The sequence below is a fragment of the Sorex araneus genome, chromosome X (genome assembly GCF_027595985.1).
Source record: "Sorex araneus isolate mSorAra2 chromosome X, mSorAra2.pri, whole genome shotgun sequence".
Taxonomy (NCBI): Eukaryota; Metazoa; Chordata; class Mammalia; order Eulipotyphla; family Soricidae; genus Sorex; species Sorex araneus.
This window is the reverse complement of record NC_073313.1, coordinates 158,835,170-158,853,463: the sequence shown is the minus strand read 5'-3', so window position 1 is coordinate 158,853,463 and position 18,294 is coordinate 158,835,170. Positions and strand designations below refer to the sequence as shown.

The 18,294-nt window shown below is 64.1% G+C and overlaps 1 protein-coding gene across 1 annotated transcript; it reads right to left on the bottom strand.

Annotated features, from left to right (window-relative positions):
- Positions 1-737: 737 nt before the first annotated feature.
- ATP1A2 (ATPase Na+/K+ transporting subunit alpha 2) lies at positions 738-11,547 on the bottom strand. Its single transcript, XM_004613768.2, has 23 exons — positions 11,390-11,547; positions 9,711-9,812; positions 9,565-9,624; positions 9,001-9,204; positions 8,609-8,722; positions 8,374-8,508; positions 8,007-8,124; positions 7,043-7,311; positions 6,497-6,695; positions 6,084-6,193; positions 5,862-5,996; positions 5,413-5,602; positions 4,983-5,158; positions 4,727-4,863; positions 4,230-4,380; positions 3,983-4,151; positions 3,646-3,800; positions 3,432-3,555; positions 3,130-3,275; positions 2,858-2,988; positions 2,204-2,305; positions 2,028-2,119; positions 738-1,536 (listed from the first exon to the last, which is right to left on the bottom strand). Exons 1-23 carry the CDS (start codon positions 11,399-11,401, stop codon positions 1,508-1,510), a joined length of 3,060 nt encoding a protein of 1,019 aa, XP_004613825.1. The 5' UTR covers positions 11,402-11,547; the 3' UTR covers positions 738-1,507.
- Positions 11,548-18,294: the final 6,747 nt, after the last annotated feature.

Genomic DNA, 18,294 nt, shown 5'->3' with positions numbered 1-18,294 from the left:
ATACTCTCATCTCAGCACCCTGGGCCCTGGGCCCCTCAGCACGTCCGCCGTGTCCAGGGCTCGGACACCCAGGGCAGTCGCATTCCCGCTTTGCTCTCTCCCGCCGTCTGTCCCTGCAGACGCGGGCGGGCCCCGAGGGCGTTTACTCTTCCTTCTGGGGAATGCTGGCCGCTGGCTCGCTGGCAGGACACACAGAGGTCCCCTCCGCTCTGCCGCACGGCCCCTGGGGCAGGTCCCACAGAAGGTGGCTCTGGCTGAGGCCATTTACTACTTGTTACAGTTGCTACTGTAACAGGCTTTGGGGTGTGTGTGTGTGGGGGGGAGGCGGGCGGAAGATTCCTGATGCCACTGGGCCACTCAGCTTGGACTGTCCCTGAGATGGTGGCGTCCCCGCTCCTGACCTGCTACGGCTGTGACCAGTAGGGCCACCCAGGGCCCTGCCCGCCCCGGATGAATGTCTCCGCCCACAAGCCCTCCCCGCCTCTCCCTGCGTGCCCTGCCCCCTCCTGCCCCCCTCCCCCGTTCCTCCTCGACCCCCGCATCAGCTGCTGTGCTGGATGGAGCTGTGTGGCCCCCAGGAAGAAGGCCCCAACTCTCCCAAAAACTCTCGAGGTCTCTCCCGGGACACCATCTGCTCCTCGAGGGGCCGCCCGCCCACCCGCCATCCAGCCCGCTCCTCTCCTCCGGCAGCTGCGTCAGGCCACAGCCCGCCGGTGCTGGGGGCCAGGGACTCTCAATTCACAAAAATGCAACTTTATTGTCTGAGTCCAGCGGGGAGCGAGACTACGTGGCCCTACTCCTAAATCCTAACTAAACGCATCTAAGGGCCCCCAGCCCGCCTGCCACACTCTCGGGAAACGCCTTCTCAGGCCTCTGAGCTGCTCCACCAGCCCCCACCCGTGCCGGAGGCTGGTCCCGCCCTCCCCACCCACCCTCTGCAGGACGCCAGAGTCGGGTGCAGAGCCGGGAGTGTGGCTGGGGTCTCCAGCTGGGGGGCAGCCTTCCTCTCTGGACCCTGGGGTTCCTGGGACGGTCTGGGCTGGGGGGCTCAGTAGGCAGACACGAAGTGGGGATGAGAAGGCCAGAGGTTGGGACCCCTCTGGGGGCCTGAGCAGTGAGCTGCTCCTCCGTGGCCTCTGCCCTGGGCAGTTTCTAGTGGCCGCTGTGGGTAGCAAAAGACACTGGACACAGGCACATCCTCACTGCCTGTCCCAGGCTTCTGGTGTGGCCAGCAGAGCTTGGTGGACTCAGGCCCAGCCCAGGGAGCACTGTGGCCTTGGGGCCGAGGTGGGGGAAGGGGCCGCACGCGGGTGAAGTGCAGGGTCCGATCGTCTGCTCCGGGGAAGGCTGCAGGGTAGGGGCGGGGAAACCCAGGAGAGGGCCCGGGTGGGCACCAGACTAGGTCAGGGCCAAGCGTCTCCCTTTAGCCCCCCCCTGCACCTCCCCGAGTTTCCCGGCCCCTTGTGTCCCGACGTCCTCCTCCCGCGTCCCCAGTGCTGAGGCGGGCTCAGTAGTACGTCTCCTTCTCCACCCAGCCTGTGGGAGGGAAAGACGAGGGTTAGAGCCGTCCCTGGGGGCTCGAGGCCCGAGAGGGGCCCCCAGCCGGGGCCCAGTGTGTGGCCCTATTCTGCTCTGAGCTTCTGGACTTTTTTTTTTTTTTGCTTTTTTTGGGGGGCCACACCCAGCGATGCTCAGAGGTCACTCCTGGCTCTGCACTCAGGAATCACACCTGGCGGTGCTTGGGGGACCCTATGGGGTGCCGGGGATCAGACCCAGGTCGGCTGTGTGCAAGGCAAACGCCCTCCCCGCTGTGCTGTCGCTCCAGCCCCTTAAGGCGCCCTGCTCTGGTTTGTCTTCTCTCTCTGCAGGGTTGGGAGTCACTCCGGGCAGTGGATTCCGGGTCTCCCACATGCCCCCAAGTGCCTCTGAGCTGCCTTCACTCCTCGGCTGCTGCCAGCACTGCCATGGGGGTTTGGGGGTGCATGGGGCCTGGGCAGGGGGGCAGCAAGGGTGCAGCGGGCTCTCACCTCCCGGGTATCGGCGCAGGATGAGCTTGCGGACCTCATCGTAGATGAAGATGAGGAGGCTGTAGGGCACCGCGCAGAACCACCACGTGACCCTAGAGGGGGGCAGAGGTCAGGGCCAGTCCTCATGACAAACTGACCGCCTGGCCGGGGGCGGGGCCGTGCCTGGGGACACTCACTTGAGCGGGTACATGCGCAGTGCCACGCCCATGCCCGGACAGTAGGACAGGAAGGCGGCCAGCGCCGTCTCCTCCAGGAGCCCAAAGATCAGAATCTTGTTCCTGGAGGGGGTGGACGCGGGCTCAGCGGGGCGTCCCTCCCCCCTCCACCCCCCCTCCCGGGGCTGGGCAGGAAAGAGGCCGGAATCGGTGGGGGGCAGTGACCCTTCCCACGCCCTCTGTTTCCCGAGAACGCCTGGTGAGTCGGGCAAGGCTCGCTCATCTGTCTTCTGCTCCCGGGGGCGGGGGGGTTGGGGGGGGGCGGGTGCTGGGCTCTGAGCAGAGATGCAGCATCCACCCAGCTGCACTGCCGGCCTGCACGGCTCCCCCAACTCCCTAGGGTCCCCCCCAGACCTCGCCCCGTCTCTCATTTTCTCCCTTCCAGGGCCTGTGACTGCCACATGACCCCCATCCCCATCCCCCACCCCCCACCAACCGCCCTGCAAGCCCTCACTCTGTGCCCTGCTGTTTGGGCCCTGGGTGCCCTCTCCTGGGCAGGAGGAGGAGGACATGGGGTGGGGCGGGGGGAGTGAGAGGGAAGACCCGACCCAGGTCTTGTGGGACCCTGTGGTGCCAGCAGTTCAGTGGCTCCTGCCTGGGGCCCCCCCGGCCCACCTCATGCCCTGCTGGAAGACGGAGTTCCGGCGGGTCTTGCAGATGATGAGGTCGGCCCACTGCACCACCACGATGCTGGCGAAGAAGGCCGTGTGGCAGGTGAACTCCACCACCTTCCGCTGCTCGTACGTCTGCGGGTACAGGGCGGTGTGAATGCGGGCCCCACTCGGCCGTCTCGGCAGCTGGCCACCCGCCCAGTTCTGCCCACCATGCCGTGCGCCCGGGGCAGTGGAGGGGGGAGGGGAGGGGGACAGGCACCAAGGGGCACCCACCCACTCCTGCCCGTAGCTGTCCTCCAGGTCATTTTTGGAGCGGTCATCCCAGTCCAGCCGGATGCCCAGCAGCCTGGACGGCAGGAAGCCGTTCTCCGCCAGGATCACGAAGTAGGTGAAGAAGCCGCCCAGGGCCTGGATCATCCCTGAGGACGGGAGGGGGCCGAGAGCAGGGCCAGGCTCAGAGAGGGACCCTGAGCGGAGGCAGAACCCCCAGAGCAGCTGTCCTGGACTGTGGGGTCCCAGACTGGAACTGGGGACCCCCCCAGCCACCCCGCAGCAGGCGTGCCCAGGGCACCCACCGATCTGCCCGTAGGCCATGGAGATGAGCCGCTCGTTCACCAGCTTGTCCGTCTGCGGGTTCCGAGGCTGCCGCTTCATGATGTCACTCTCGGCCGCCTCGTAGGCCAGGGAGATGGCCGGGACCTGGGCGGGCAGAGTGAGGGGAGGGAGGGTCTCAGAGCACGCCGGGGCTTGCACTGCCCCGAGCCACTCCAGGGCCCCCACCAGCCTCACCATGTCGGTCCCCAGGTCAATGCAGAGGATGGTGACGGTGCCCAGCGGCAGTGGAATGTTGGCGATGATGAAGAGCAGGAAGGGGGTGATCTCGGGGATGTTGCTGGTCAGCGTGTAGGCGATGGACTTCTTCAGGTTGTCAAAGATGAGGCGGCCTGCGGGAGGCCATCAGGGGGCTGATGGGGGCTGTGAGGGACGCAGGGGACCAGGGTCCCATTGTCTTAAACCCAGTAATGGGGACAGGAAGAAATGTGGCGGCTCCAGGCTTCACTGCCCCATGGGTCAGCCCACGACCTCCACTTCCCCCGCGCCTAGGACCCCCAGCCTGCGCCCTCACCCTCCTCCACGCCTGTGACGATGGACGCAAAGTTGTCGTCCAGCAGGATCATGTCGGCCGCCTGCTTGGACACGTCTGAGCCCGAGATGCCCATGGCAATGCCAATGTCGGCCTTCTTCAGGGCAGGGGAGTCGTTCACGCCATCCCCTGTCACGGCCACGATGGCCCCCTGCGGAGCATTCGGGTGGGGTCAGGGTGGCTGCCTCCCTCTACCTCCCTGCTCGGGGTGGGCCCCTCCCGTGCCCACCTGCCGTTGGCAGCCCTCCACGATGATGAGCTTCTGCTGCGGGGATGTGCGGGCAAAGACGATCTCTGTGTGATTGCGCAGGATCTCGTCCAGCTGCGTGGAGTCCATGTCCTTCAGGTCAGAGCCGTGCACCACGCATGCCTTGGCCTCTCTGGGGAGCAGGTGCTGGTCAGGGCTGGCCTGGCTCCTGACAGCTCAGGCCCCGCCTCCTGCCAGCGCAGGCCCCACCCCTACCAGCTCAGGCCCCGCCCTTCCGGCTAAGATCCCGCCTCCTGCCAGCTCAATCCCCCCCCCTTCCGCCAGCTCAGGCCCCGCCCCTGACATGCCAGGTTCCGCCTCCTGCTAGATAAGCCCCGCCTCCTACATTTCAGACCACGCCCCCTCCAGATAAGACCCCGCCTCCTGGCAGCACCACCTCCGCCTCCTGCCTACCTGGGGCCCTGGCCCACCGCTGAAGCGGAGGGTAGGGAGGGGAAGGGGCTGCTGCAGGGCCTCACCTGGGGTTGACCTGGCTGACCGGGATGTTGAGCCGGGCCGCAATGTCCTCCACAGTCTCGTTGCCCTCAGAGATGATGCCCACGCCCTTGGCGATGGCCTTGGCCGTGATGGGGTGGTCACCGGTCACCATGATCACCTGAGGGAACGGACAGCCGGGAAGCAGCTTGGTGGCCCCGCGTCAGCTGGGGGGGTCGGCCCTCCCTTCTCATGCCCTTGGAGTTCGGGGCAGAGGTCAGGGGGTGTGTGCAGCCCTACCTTGATGCCTGCACTGCGGCACTTGCCCACAGCGTCGGGCACGGCTGCCCGGGGAGGGTCGATCATGGACATGAGGCCCACGAAGCACAGCTTCTCAGTGGGGAAATTCAGCTCGTCCGTGTCGAACTTGAAGCCCCGAGGGAACTTTCCAGAAGGTAGGTTCAGCATACAGAACCCTGGAGGTGTGGGGTTGGAGCACAGGGGTCAGCCTGAACCTGGCCCCAGCCAGCCCTGCAGCCCCCTCCCCCAACCCTTCAGGCCCCCCCAACAAGCCCCTCCCCAGTCCTAGACCCCTCCCCCCAAGTCTGTAGCCCCCTCCCCACCAAGCCCCTCTCCCCAGTCCTCAGCTCCTCTGCCCCTGGCACTGCAGACCCCTCCCCACCCGTGCAGCCCCCTCCCCCAGCCCCATGCCTTGCTTGTGTCCTCTCACCCAGCACTCGCTCGCCCAGGCCACCCAGCTCCATGTAGGCGTTCTGGAAAGCGTCCTGCATCTCCTTGTCCAGGGGCAGCTCCTTGCCCTGGACCAGGATGGAGGAGCAGCGGTCCAGGATGCGCTCGGGGGCGCCCTTCATCACCAGCACGTAGCTCTGGGGGCTGTCTTCACGCTCGTGGATGGACAGCTACAGAGAGCCAGCAGGTAGGAGGTTCAGGGGCCCAGAGGCTAGCGGAGAGCAGGGGCCAGGAGACCCCTCACTCCACACCGGCAAACTGCCGAGTGGTCAGAAGTGACTGGGCGCCCACCACTGGCTCTCCAGTTTTCCTTGCTGAGTTGCTGAGGGGCCCAAGGGCGACACTCCCCAGCCACTGTCACCCTTCCACTGGTGCCAGTGCTCCCAGCGCTCCCCACCCCCGTGCTCCACCCAGCTCTGCGGCCCAGACCTGGTACTTGTTGGTGGAGTTGAAGGGGATCTCAGCCACTTTGGGGTTCCGCTCTCTCATCTTGCGCACAGAGCCGCAGGAGAGCTCAATGCACTTGAGCAGTGCGGACTCGGAAGCATCGCCAGCTGTGTCCCGCTGCAGAGGGGTCAGCGGTCAGCAGGAGGCCCGCAGTCCAGGGGGCCCTGACGGACCGGGGGCTGGCATGCAGCTCCTGACACTTACTTTAGACACCGAGATGTTCTCCTGGCCTGCCTTGAAGACGGCGCGGTTGCAGAGCCCCGCAATGCGGGACAGGGCTGTCCAGGTGGGTGAGCGCTTGTCAAAGGTGGCCCCTGCAGGCACATGGGAGGGCAATCTGGAGCTGGCTGCAGCTCAAGCCAGCCTCTTGCACTGGGTCCACCCCCTGCCCTTGGCCCCTCTGGCATCTCTCTAGCCCCGCCCTCGCCCTTGGCCCTGCCTTCATCTCTAGCCCCACCCCTGCCCTTGCCCCCTCCTTCTCTCTATAGTCCTGCCCCTGCCCTTGGCCCCGCCTTCTGCTCTCTAGCCCCGCCCTCTCCATCTAGCCCCGCCCCTGCCATTGGCCCCGCCCTGCTGTGCCGACGACTCCACCCCTGATTTTGACCATCTCCTCTTACCTGACTGGTCCTCCGTGGTGTCAGCCTCGTGGATCTGGTTGTCGAACCACATGTGGGCCACGGTCATGCGGTTCTGGGTGAGCGTGCCCGTCTTGTCGGAGCAGATGGTGGACGTGGAGCCCAGGGTCTCCACCGCCTCCAGGTTCTTCACCAGACAGTTCTTGCGGGCCATGCGCTTGGCGGTCAGTGTCAGACACACCTGGGAGGTGATGGGGGACATGCCTGTATGACGCCCCTGGCCATGGTCCACTTGCCTCTGTCCATCATCCAAGTCCCCCGGGCGCTTGATGCTCCTGAGGTGCTGAGACAAGGCTGTGGGACATTTAGAATCGCTCAGCAGAGGGGAGGAATCGTCTGGATTTCAGGAGCACCTGAGTCAGGGAACCAGGCGGAGAGCAGGGACCCTGGGGTGGGGGACACTGCCGGGGACAGGCCAGGAGGGCCAAGCCAGGACACGTCCCAAGGATGAATTATAGGCTCGGGGGTGGGGTGGCTGTGTCCACTGTAGCCTGCACTTGTGGGCAGGGCCTCGGCCTGGACACTCACGGTGACGGTGGCCAGCAGTCCCTCGGGCACGTTGGCCACAATGATGCCGATGAGGAAGATGACGGCCTCCAGCCAGCTGTAGCCGAGGATGAGGGAGAGGATGAAGAAGGACACGCCCAGGAAGACGGCCACGCCAGTGATGAGCTGGATGAAGTGCTCGATCTCCATAGCGATGGGCGTCCGGCCCACCTCCAGGCCTGAGGCCAGGGTGGCGATTCGGCCCATCACTGTCCGGTCCCCTGTGGCCACCACGATGCCTCTGGCGGTGCCTGTGACATGCAGGGAAATGAGGTCGATGCCCCAGCGCTGGGGCCAGGGGCCCTCCTGGGCTTTCTCTGTGAGGAGGGAGGCCAGCGGGCAGTGCCCAGCCCAGGGGCTATAGCTCCCTGCCCTCCTGCACGTACCCCAAGGCCAAGCTGGGAGCTCAGTCGGCAAACCAGCCATGCAACTGGGAGTATTTCAGTAGCACTGCCTCCTGCCATGGCCACCCACAGCACAGGAAGTACTGAGCATGCACATGTCTGTTGTATGTGTGCCCAACATACGTGTGCATACATGTACACATGTGCCCACACGAACGTGGTATATCTATATGCATGAGTACACATGTGCACGAGTATACATGTACCAGAGCATTGGGTACACATGTGTAGTATGGGGTGTACATATGTTCTAATGTGAGCCACATATGTGTGCATACATGTGTACACATGTTCACATGTGGGTGTGCATGTGCGCACAAGTGCACATATCTATGCTTGTGTGTCTGTACACATGTACTTGTGCACTCGTGTCCTTGCCTGTCGTGAGTCCCCCAGGCGGGGTATCTCTGTGCACCCGTGTGTGCACATGTGTGCACATGTGGGTCTTGACCCAACGCTTGAAGGGGTGCGAGCGCCTGGCCTGTGGGATGAAGCCCCAGGGGAGCAGGTCACGACCCCGGGTGCTGACGGGCTGCTCGCACCTTCCACGCAGTTGGTGGAGAAGAAGCAGATGTTCCGGGTCTCCAGAGGGTTCTCGTGCGTGAACTCGGGGGAGCGGGTCTGCGGCTCCGACTCGCCGGTCAGGGATGAGTTGTCCACCTGCGGGAGTGGGGGGCTCCGGTAGGCGCTGGCCCGGCCCTGCCACACTCTCAGTGTGTCACTCGGCTCTGGCCTACAAGCCCGCCAGCTCTGTGGGGGCCCCTGGGGGGGCCCAGCAGACCCCATGAGGGACACGACAGCCTCTGCAGAGATGCCGAGGAGGGTGAGGGGGCTGGAGGCGCCCTGGGGATCGGAGCGGGGGCGGGGCGCAGAGGCAGCAGCCCCCCCCCCCCCCCCCGCCGTCCTCACCTTGCAGCCGTGGGAGGAGATGATGCGCAGGTCGGCCGGCACCCGGTCTCCGCCCTTCACCTCCACCAGGTCGCCCACCACCACCTCCTCTGCGTTGATCTGCATCTTCTCCCCCTCCCGCACCACCAGCGCTTGCTGTGGGGAGGGGACAGGGGGTCCGACTCTGCCCAGCTGCCTCCGAGGAGGACAGGGGTCCACACCCCCCACCCCCGCCCACCCGGCGCCCGGCCCGCACCTGGGGCACCATGTTCTTGAAGGAATCCATGATCTTGGAGCTCTTGGCCTCCTGGTAGTAGGAGAAGCAGCCGGTGACGATGACCACGGCCGCCAGCACCACGCCCAGGTACAGCTGGGGAGGAGACACACTTTGCTCTGGCACTCTCACCCCGGGACAGCGGTGTCACCGTCCGGCAGAGGCGGGGGGACACGCGCCACCTCCTCCAAACTCCAGCCCGGCCCCCGCGCCCCCCAGGACTCTGAGGGTGCCCCCAGCCCGCACTGCGGGCCCCCGGGGTGCAGCCAAACCCACACCGCAGCGCTGGAGTGAGGGAAGCGTCAGGGACTGCTCGCAGGCACACAGACCTTCCCCCCGGGTGGTCCCGGGATGGAGCGGGTGGCCCCACTCACATTGTCGTTGGAGGGCTCGTCCTCCATGGCCGCCTGGATGCCGTAGGCCAGGAAGCAGAGGATGGCACCAATCCACAGCAGGATGGAGAAGCCCCCAAAGAGCTGGCGGCAGAACTTGACCCACTCGGGGGTGGTGGGGGGCGGGGTGAGGGCGTTGGGTCCGTCTCGTGCCAGGATTTCCTGGGCTCGCTGGTTCGTGAGACCCTGGGGAGGAGAAGAGAGGGCGGGGGGTGCGTTGGCAGCACCTGGGCTCCTTGGCTGGGACCCCCGTCGCAGAGGGAGTACCAGGGCGTGGGGGCTGGAGCGATAGCACAGGGAGGGCGTTTGCCTTGCACACAGCCAACCCGGGTTCGATTCCCAGCATCCCATAGGGTCCCCCGAGCACCACCAAGAGTAATTCCTGAGTGTGTGAACCAGGAGTAACCCCTGAGCATCGCTGGGTATGAGCCAAAAAGAAAACAAAAAAACACCAGGGTGCAGGGCTCTGTGCTGGGGGGTGGGGGTCTGCTCAGCCCCCACCAGACCCGGGGCCCCTCCCGCCCTGCGTGGCCCTGCCTCACCCACCTTGGACAGGTCCACCTGGTATTTACGGCCCAGCTCATCCAGGGATAGCTTGTGGTCGTCCTGGGGGCGGGAGAGGCGTCAGAGGAGGTCGGGTGGGGGGAGGGCGGCCCCAGAGGGTGGGTGGCTGGGCTGCCCCGGGGCCTTACCATGACCACCTCCTTTTTCAGCTCGTCCAACTCCTTCTCCTTCTGCTTCTTCTTGCCGCCCCCATTCTCCGCCGTGGTGCCGGGGGAGTACTCGCGACCGGCCTGTGGGTGGGAGGAGGGCGGGAGGCTGGGGGGCGTGAGGCGAACCCCCCTGCGCTGCGTGACGGGGATGTGACCGGGGGCTCCGGAGGAGGCGGGGGGCCGGGGCTGGGGAGTGCTGCAAAGTGGCGTCTGGGCCAGCGGGGCCCCCGTTGACCAAGCGCTGGCAGAGCCCGCAGGAGCTAGGGTGAAGGGCGAGGGGGTCGGAGCACAGACGCGCGGGGGGGCCTGCTGCAGAGCGCACGGCTCTAGGCTCCCCTCCTCCGCCAGGTGTGGACCGTGGACAGAGCCCGGGGTCGGGGGGGGGGGGCGGGGGGAGCCTGCAGGCTGCTTGTCCAGCACAGAATGAAGCCGGGAGGGCGGCTGCAGGGAGCGGGCTGAGGGGAGGACTCGGCTGGTGGACGCGTCCCTCGGGGGTCTCAGCCAGCCCCGGGGTCAGCTGAGGCGGCAGGACAGCCCCGAGTCTGGGCTGAGTGGCTGGAGGCGAGGCCGCTGCGCTGGGACTCCTGACCCCCCCCACGCCTGTTTCCCGCCCCCCCATCCCCGCATCCTGGCAGGGACCCCGGTGCTACGCTGTGGCCAGGAGCCTGCAGAGAAAGAGGAAGCAGGACCCCCACCCCCGCCCGCAGGCTGGAGAACAGAGCCCTCCTTTCTGGGTCGCCAGGGCTGGGGGGGGGGGGCTGCTGGAGGCCAGCCAGCCCCCCACCCCGGGGCAGCTGCAGCGGGCTGGGCACCTTGTCCATCCCCCACTCCCGCCCTGGGCTTCCGGCCCCTCCGCGGGAGGCTGGGGACTGCCTTTCCTCAGACCCTCAAACCGGGGCTCACCTGTGCCCACCTACCCTGGCTCTGGGGACTCGGGAAGGGGGCCTTCAGGGGGGAGGCCTCCCCCACCCAGGGGGACACACATACACTCCTTCCCGCTGTCCGAAGTTCTCAAAGTTCGCCACATCGCTCCCGAGGCGGACACGGGTGGGGTCCACACGGTGGCAGAGAACGGGCACACGCGTGAACACATGGGCACAGCCACACACGGGCACATGCAGGCACCCTCACAGGTGCACACGCCCCGGCTCTATTTATAGCTCCTGCGGCTCTGGGACCCGGTGTCCAAGCCCGAGGGATCTCCGGGGCTAAACGCGGCGGGGTGACATGTCCTTGCCTGCCCCCTCAGCCCCGGCCCCCTAGCTCCCTGGAAGGACAGTGGCGGGCGCCAGCCCCGAGCGCTCTCGCACTCCATATGGGAATCTCGTCGGAGCACTCGAAGCCCGCTGAGGTGGCCGTTAATCTTCGCCTGGCGCCAGGGGACGGCCACGCTCCGCCTCTGGGAACAGCCTCGGGGCCTGGGACCGCGGCCCGGGAGAGGGGCAGGGGGCCCGGGGAGAGGGGCAGGGGCCTGGCCGCCCCTGCCAGCACCGCAGCCGGGCTCCGAGGGGCCACACCCAGGCTTGTGCTGCGATGCAGGTGCGGGCGGGGGGGGGGGGGAACAGGCATGCGGAGGTGCCCACCCTCCCGCCCTGCTCCTCTGCCCGACCCTGCGGGCCCCGAGAGCCCCCCCTCGCTCCGCTCCTGGGGGTACTCACCCCACGACCCATCTTGGGGCAGAGTGGCGGGACCTGGACAGGACTCGGGAGAGGTCCCGAAAGCGCCGGGCCCTCACGCTGGCTGGGATGAGTGGACGGGCGGAGAGGGACAGAGAGAGGGACAGAGAGACGGAGAATGGGGGAGCTTTAAATAGACCCCTCGCCCCTCCCCTGCCTCCTCCGAAAGAGACGTTTGTTGAAACCGGAGCCGGGACTCCTCCCCTCGGCCCCTTAACCACTGGCTGGAGGACCCTCCTCCCTGGCTGCCGGCCACCCCGCGGAGCATAGGGGGGTGACTGGTGTCCCCCCGCCCCCCCCCCCCGCTGCAGCCAGGCTGCAGAGCCCGTGAGTGCAGGGAGAAACTGAGGCCCAGAGGGAGGAAGGAGCTTGCGCTGATAGAACAGAAGCAGCAGCCAGATGGGGACCCGCCGGGCTGTGGACAGTCCAGGCCCCTGGGAAGAAGCCGCATCTGAGGTGGGGGGAGGAGTCTCCAGCCGCAGAGGCCCCGGTTCAGGAGCACCAGGATGAGAGCCCAGCAGGTGTCTGCCACAGCCTGGCTGTGCTGAGGTCACGCTCCATGTCCTCTGTCCCCGCCGAGGGGAGAGGCTGGACCTGGGGTGGGCGGGCTGGGAGACCTCGCCCGGGTCTGTTCAGGGGGCCGGAGGTAGCAGCGGCTGGAGAGCTGGGAGTGACCCCTGGGTGGGCAGGGGTGGACAGTCCCACTGCTAGGACGCGGGTCAGGCAGGAGGGGGCCCGGGCAGCTGGTCTGGGTCTGGGGGTGTCTGCGCCAGGTCCAGCAGGGGTCCAGACAGGCCCAGGCTGGGGCCCCGATGCCTCTGGGGCTACCGTTTCTGGAACCCCGTTTCTCTGGGCCCTAGAGATGGAACGGGGCCCCCAGGGGGCGCGGTGCTCCGAAGCTGGCCAGCCAGAGTCCCCGGGAGCCAGAGCTGGGCTGCAGTGCTCCGCGCGGCCTGGGCGCAGGGCAGACGCCCAAATTCCCTGCATAGCTGCCCCCTCCCGCGGCCGCTGTGGGATTTTCCATGATGGCACCGAGGTCAGTGCCGAGCCGCCGTCGCCTCCTCCCGGGCACGGCGGGAAGGGAAGGCGCTGGGCTGGCCGGGCAGCTCGTCCCCGCGCCGCGGGCGGCGCCCTGGAGGGAGCAGGGGACAGTCAAGGGCGGCCTGGCCCGGGCTGGGTGGGGACAGGCAGGCCCAGTGACACCTGTCTCAGTCCCTGGGCGGGCTTCAGGCCGGAAGGTTCTGGGCCCTGCTCCCCACCCCCACCCCTCTCCCAGGACTCCCTCAGCCTCAGCCAGGGCCCAGCACCGGCCTGGACTCCCTGTGGGCAGCTGGCACTGGGCCGTCCACGGCAGGCGCAGCTGGGCCCAGCCTGTTTCTCAGTGTGAGCGCGGGTAGGAGAGTGAATGAGTGTGTGTGAGTGTGCGTGAGTGTGCGTGAGTGTGTGTGAGTGTGTGCGTGTGTGGAGCATGGGAGAGAGGTGTGTGTATGAGTGTGTGAGTCTGACTATGTGGAGGGACGTGTGTGAAGGAGTGTATGTGAGTGTGACTGTGTGTGAGATGTGTATGCGTGTGAATGTGTATGAGATGTGAATGTGTGAGTGTGAGTCTGACTGTATAGGAGGCGTGGATGTGTGTGAATGAGCGTGTAAGAGTGTGAGTGTGCCTATCTGAGATGTGCATGCAGGTGTGTGAATGTGAGTGTATGAGACGTGTGTGCATGTGAGTGGGACTGTGTAAGGGACATGTATACCTGTGAATGAGTGTGTGTGTGAATGTGACTGTAAAAGATTGTGTGTGTGAATGAGTGTGTGTGACTATATAAGAGACAGGTGTGGGGGCTGGAGCGATAGCACAGCGGGTAGGGCGCTTGCCTTGCATGCGGCCGACCCGGGTTCGAATCCCAGCATCCCATATGGTCCCCTGAGCAGCACCAGGGGTGATTCCATGAGCCAGGAGTGACCCCTGTGCATCGCCGGGTGTGACCCAAAAAGCAAAAAAAAAAAAAAAAAAAGAGAGACAGGTGTGTATGTGAATGAGCATGAATGTGACTGTGAGAGACATGTATATATGTGAATGAGTGTGTGGCTGTATGTGAGATGTGTGTGAATGTGTGACTGTATATGAGATGTGTGTGCATATGAATGCGTATGAGATATGTCTGTAAATGATTGTGTAAGAGTGTGAATGTGACTTTATGGAAGTGAATATGTGTGAATGAGTGTTTGTAAGCATGACTGTATATGAGACATGTATGTGTGTACGAATGTGACTGTATATGAGATGTGTGTGCCTGTGAATGAGTGTGACTGTGTAAGAGACGTGTATACATGTGAAGGAGTATGAGTGTGACTGTGACTACATAAGAGTTTATGCATATGTGTGAATGAGTGTGTGACTGTATATCAGATGTATGTGCATGTAATGGGTGTGTGAGTGTGACTGCATATCGTATGTGTGAATGAGTGTGTGAGTGTGACTGCATATCGGATGTGTGTGAATGAATGTGTGAGTGTGACTGTATGTGAGGTGTGTGTGAATGTGTGTGAGTGTGACTGTATAACGGATGTATGTGTGAATGAGTGAGTATGACTGCATGTGAAGTGTGTGTGAATGAGTGTGAGTGTGACTGTATCTTGGATGTGTGTGAATGTGTGTGAGTGTGACTGCATGTTGGATGTGTGTGTGAATGAGTGTGTGAGTGTGACTGTGAAGTGTGTGTGAGTGTGACTGTATGTGAGGTGTGTGTGTGAACAAGTGTGTGTGACTGCATATCGGATGTGTGTGCATGTGATTGAGTGTGTGAGTGTGACTGTATGTGAAGTGTGTGTGAGTGAGTGTGAGTGAGTGTATGTGAGGTGTGTGTGAATGTGTGTGAGTGTGACTGTATGTGAGGTGTGTGTGAATGTGTGTGAGTGTGAGTGTATGTGAGGTGTGTGAATGTGTGTGAGTGTGAATGTATGTGAGGTGTGTGTGAATGTGTGTGAGTGTCACTGTATAACGAATGTATGTGTGAATGAGTGTGTGAGTGTGACTGCATGTGAAGTGTGTGTGAATGAGTGTGAGTGTGACTGTATAATGGATCATGTGTAAATGAGTGTGTGAGTGTGACTGTATGTGAAGTGTGTGAGTGAGTGTGAGTGTGACTATCTCTGGTGTGTATGTGAATGTGTGTGTGTGACTGTACGTGAAGTGTGTGTGTGAGTGAGTGTGAGTGTGACTGTATCTCGGGTGTGTGTGAATGTGTGTGAGTCTGACTGTACGTGAAGTGTGTGTGAGTGAGTGTGAGTGTGACTGTATCTCGGGTGTGTGTGAATGTGTGTGAGTGTAACTGTATGTGAAGTGTGTGTGTGAGTGAGTGTGAGTGTGACTGTATCTCGGGTGTGTGTGAATGTGTGTGAGTGTGACTGTATGTGAAGTGTGTGTGTGAGTGTGAGTGTGACTATCTCGGGTGTGTGTGTGTGAGTGTGACTGTATGTGAAGTGTGTGTGTGAGTGTGAGTGTGACTATCTCGGGTGTGTGTGTGAGTGTGAGTGTGACTGCATACCAGATGTGTGTGCACGTGGGTGAGTGAATGTGGTGTGGCCGTGCAGATCCGGGAGCGTGAGCAGTGCGGGCGGGCTCGTGGGGGCCGTGGGAGAGGGGCCGGGGGACGGCAGCTGCAGATGGCTCTCGAGGTCTCCAAGAAACAGTTTTGTTTCCTGAGTGACGCCTCCTGGGCGGCCGGACTTGAAGGTTGTTTCAAGATCACGGCGCGGGGGAGGGGCAGGAAGAGGCGCCGGCCCGGCCCATGTGTCCCCCCCTTGCCCCACTTCTCTGCCTGTCCACGGTGGCTGCCGGCCAGTCCGCCCGCCTCCCTCCCGCCCGCTCCTGTCCCCCCAGGCCCTGCTCGCTGCACCCCCACCCCCCTGCCCGGCTTCCGGGCCTTCTCCAGGGGCTATTGTGGGCAACGGCGCGAACAGACTGGGCCAGGCTGGCACGGCCTGGGCAAGAGTTGGGGGAGGCAGCGGGCGGGCAGGAGGGGCTCACCCGCTCCCGCCTCAGTCTCACCTGACTGCGGGGGCTGGGGTCTCCCTCCAGCCCACCCGCTCTGCCTCCGTCTGCCCGTGGGCCCGTGCCTGGCCCTTTGCCTCCTGGGGGCACTGCCCGCCTGCACTCTCCAGCGATGACTCAGCCACTCTGGGCCTCTCCCCGTGCCTCCTGGGTGGTCCCACACAGGGGTGCAATGCCTGCATGGGGGCGGGCTGAGATGGGGGGCTTAGGACACCCCATGTCATCTGCACCAGGAGCAAGCAGCACCAGGATGCAGGAGGCAGGAGGCCCCTCCTCCTCCCCCCGCTCGGCTCAGGGGACCCTTGCTGAGACGGAGTTTGAGGGTGCAGGCCAGGTGTGCTCGGGCCCAGCTGGTCGCTGTGCACAGGCATGAGGCCGGAATGTCCGTGTGTGCGGGCGTGAAGAGGGCGGGGTCCCACGGGGTCTCTGGGGTGCGGGCAGGCGGGGGTTTAGGGCCTGGCCGCCTGGGGCCAGAGGCCACAGCTGGACCTGTTTGGGTTCCTGTTTCCCTTTGATTCCATCGGGGTGGGGAGGGCCCCGGCCCCTCGAGGCAGGTTTGCTTTGGCCAGAGATGTGACCCCATCACTGGCCCAGACCACCCCGCCTCCCGCCTCCCGCTACGGGCCGCAGCCCGCTCCCCGCTCCCTGAGGACTTGGTCCAAACCTGCTAGCACAGAGCATCCGAAATGGGATTCCGGCCCCTCCTGGCCTTATGGTGTGTTGTGGGGATCACGGCTCCCGGATGCGGCAAGCCAGGGCCAACGCCGACAAGCACCTCATCGGCCACAGGCTTGGATGAGGTTGCCAGGCCCGGTCCAGGCACGGGTCAGGTCAGTACGGTCCTCCCCACCCTGGCCTGCAGGTGCTCCCCGTTCCTGCGGGGGAGGGATCCGTGTGACCGGGCTGTGACTGCCCCCCCCAAGTGTACTCCCAGACGGACTCCAGCTCCCGGGAATATTTGTCCCAAACAGAGGCCAAGGCCTGGGGGGGTGGTGCTGGTACTGTCAGACCCTCTGCCCGGGCAGCCATGACCACCCCTGTGTGTCCCTCCCTCCAGCTCCTCTCCTGCAGCCTCACCCCTCCTCCAGCCCGCTTGCCCACGGCAGAGGCGAGACGCGCCCCGCACAGAGGGCCTCCGTGCTCGCTTGCTCCATTACGGGGCAAATGTCACCACGCCTCCACCCGAACCGACCGGGCCGTGTGCCCAGGAGCCCCGAGCACCTCCCGGGGCCCAGGCTACTCCCTTGATGACCCATGTGGGGTGACAGGATACCACACTGCCCGTGCATGGGGACACAGCGTGGGGCCCAGGGAGGCCACCTCGCCCCAGCCTGGCCCACTTCCGCACGAGCCGCTCACCACCCCCACCCCCCCCCCCCCCCCGCCCCGGCTGCATCTCTGTTTTTGTCGAGTCTTTATTTCTGGGTTGTTTTCCCTTCCTGTTCCCAGTAGAGAGCCTCTGGAAACATTCCACCCTTGTTTCATTTGGACCAGGAAGGAGAAACGCGTCCACCCCGGGGTGCCCAGCTCCAGCAGAGCCCAGGTGTGTGGGTGCATGAAGCAAGTGCAGCCAAGCACCGGGTCTCGGACAGCTGCGTGTGCCCCGTGCCCTTCTGTGTCCCCATCCACTGTTTAGACAGACGGGAGTGGAGAGCCAGACCCCTTCCACCAGGCAGGATGGGGCTGTGACTCATCCTGAGACATGACCTCAGTGATCACGGAGCCCTTCCCCCGTCTCCCATCCCCCCTGCACACACGCGCACACAGGCCTGATTAGGCAGGTGTGCCCACAGTCACAAACGTGCACACGTACATGTGCACACACAGGCATACCACATGTACACACACAACATAAAAATCACACACATGTCTGCGTTCACACATCACCCGCACACACAAATGTGTAAACACATCCACAGGCATACCACACATGAGCTCAGCATGAGCACACGTACACATGCAGGTACACATCTACCACATACATGAACTGTGCATGCAGGTTTGCACGCAGATGTGCCGGAAGTCACATAAAACACATACGTGCACACACAGGCACTGCGCACACACATGCACACAGAAATACACCACCCGCATAGGCACACGAGGTGCATACCTAGGCAGGGGGAGGCATGTGTGTGTGGGCGTGTGTGCATGAGTGGTGCATGTGCAAACCTTGGCATATGGGTCAGGAATGCAGGAAGAGGAAGATGACCTCAAGGACAGGAGCCGGACACTTGCCGACCAGATGACCCTGGCCACAACTCTGTCCCCTGCTGAGCTCAAGCGCAGCGAGCCTGGTGACAGCAGACAGGGGCTTCGAGGTGGAGCGTGTGGGATTCTGCATCCAGCGCAGAGCTCGGCCGGGGCTCAGGAAGTGCCAGGAAGCTGGAGCTGGTTGGACAAGTTGGGCAATAACCTCTCGGGACCTCACTTGCACAACCGCCGTGACTCAGGCAGCACCTGTCTGCCTCCGCCTGCAGCTCCGCAGTGACCGCCACAGCTGCAGTCTAGAGGAGCGGATCCTCTGTCCCCATCGGCCCGCCCCTGCCGCGGGCTGCTCGGGGAAAGTGGCACGTCACCAGTCACCACGGGAGACTCAGCCCCAGGCATCCCACAAACAGCCCTGGGTCCCGGGAGCAGAGGGCAGGGCCTGGGAGCCTGGTGGGTGGGTGCTGTGTGCCGGGTGTGGGCGTCTGCTGGCCCGTGCTGGAGCAGAAAGGGCAGTGCCTATTGGGCAGCACGGCGGGCACAGGCCACAGAGCCCTGCAGGTCCCCACGTGCCCGGGTTACTGTGGGTGTATTTCTCTGTGTGTGTGTACATCTCCTCTGTGTACAT

Excerpts from the sequence above, each read along its gene's own strand:
- ATP1A2 (XM_004613768.2), bottom strand. Across the intron at positions 5,997-6,083 it reads AGAACATCTCGGTGTCTAAA|CGGGACACAGCTGGCGATGC; the intron begins GTAAGTGTCAGG and ends ACCCCTCTGCAG. Across the intron at positions 4,152-4,229 it reads TGGAGGGCTGCCAACGGCAG|GGGGCCATCGTGGCCGTGAC; the intron begins GTGGGCACGGGA and ends AATGCTCCGCAG.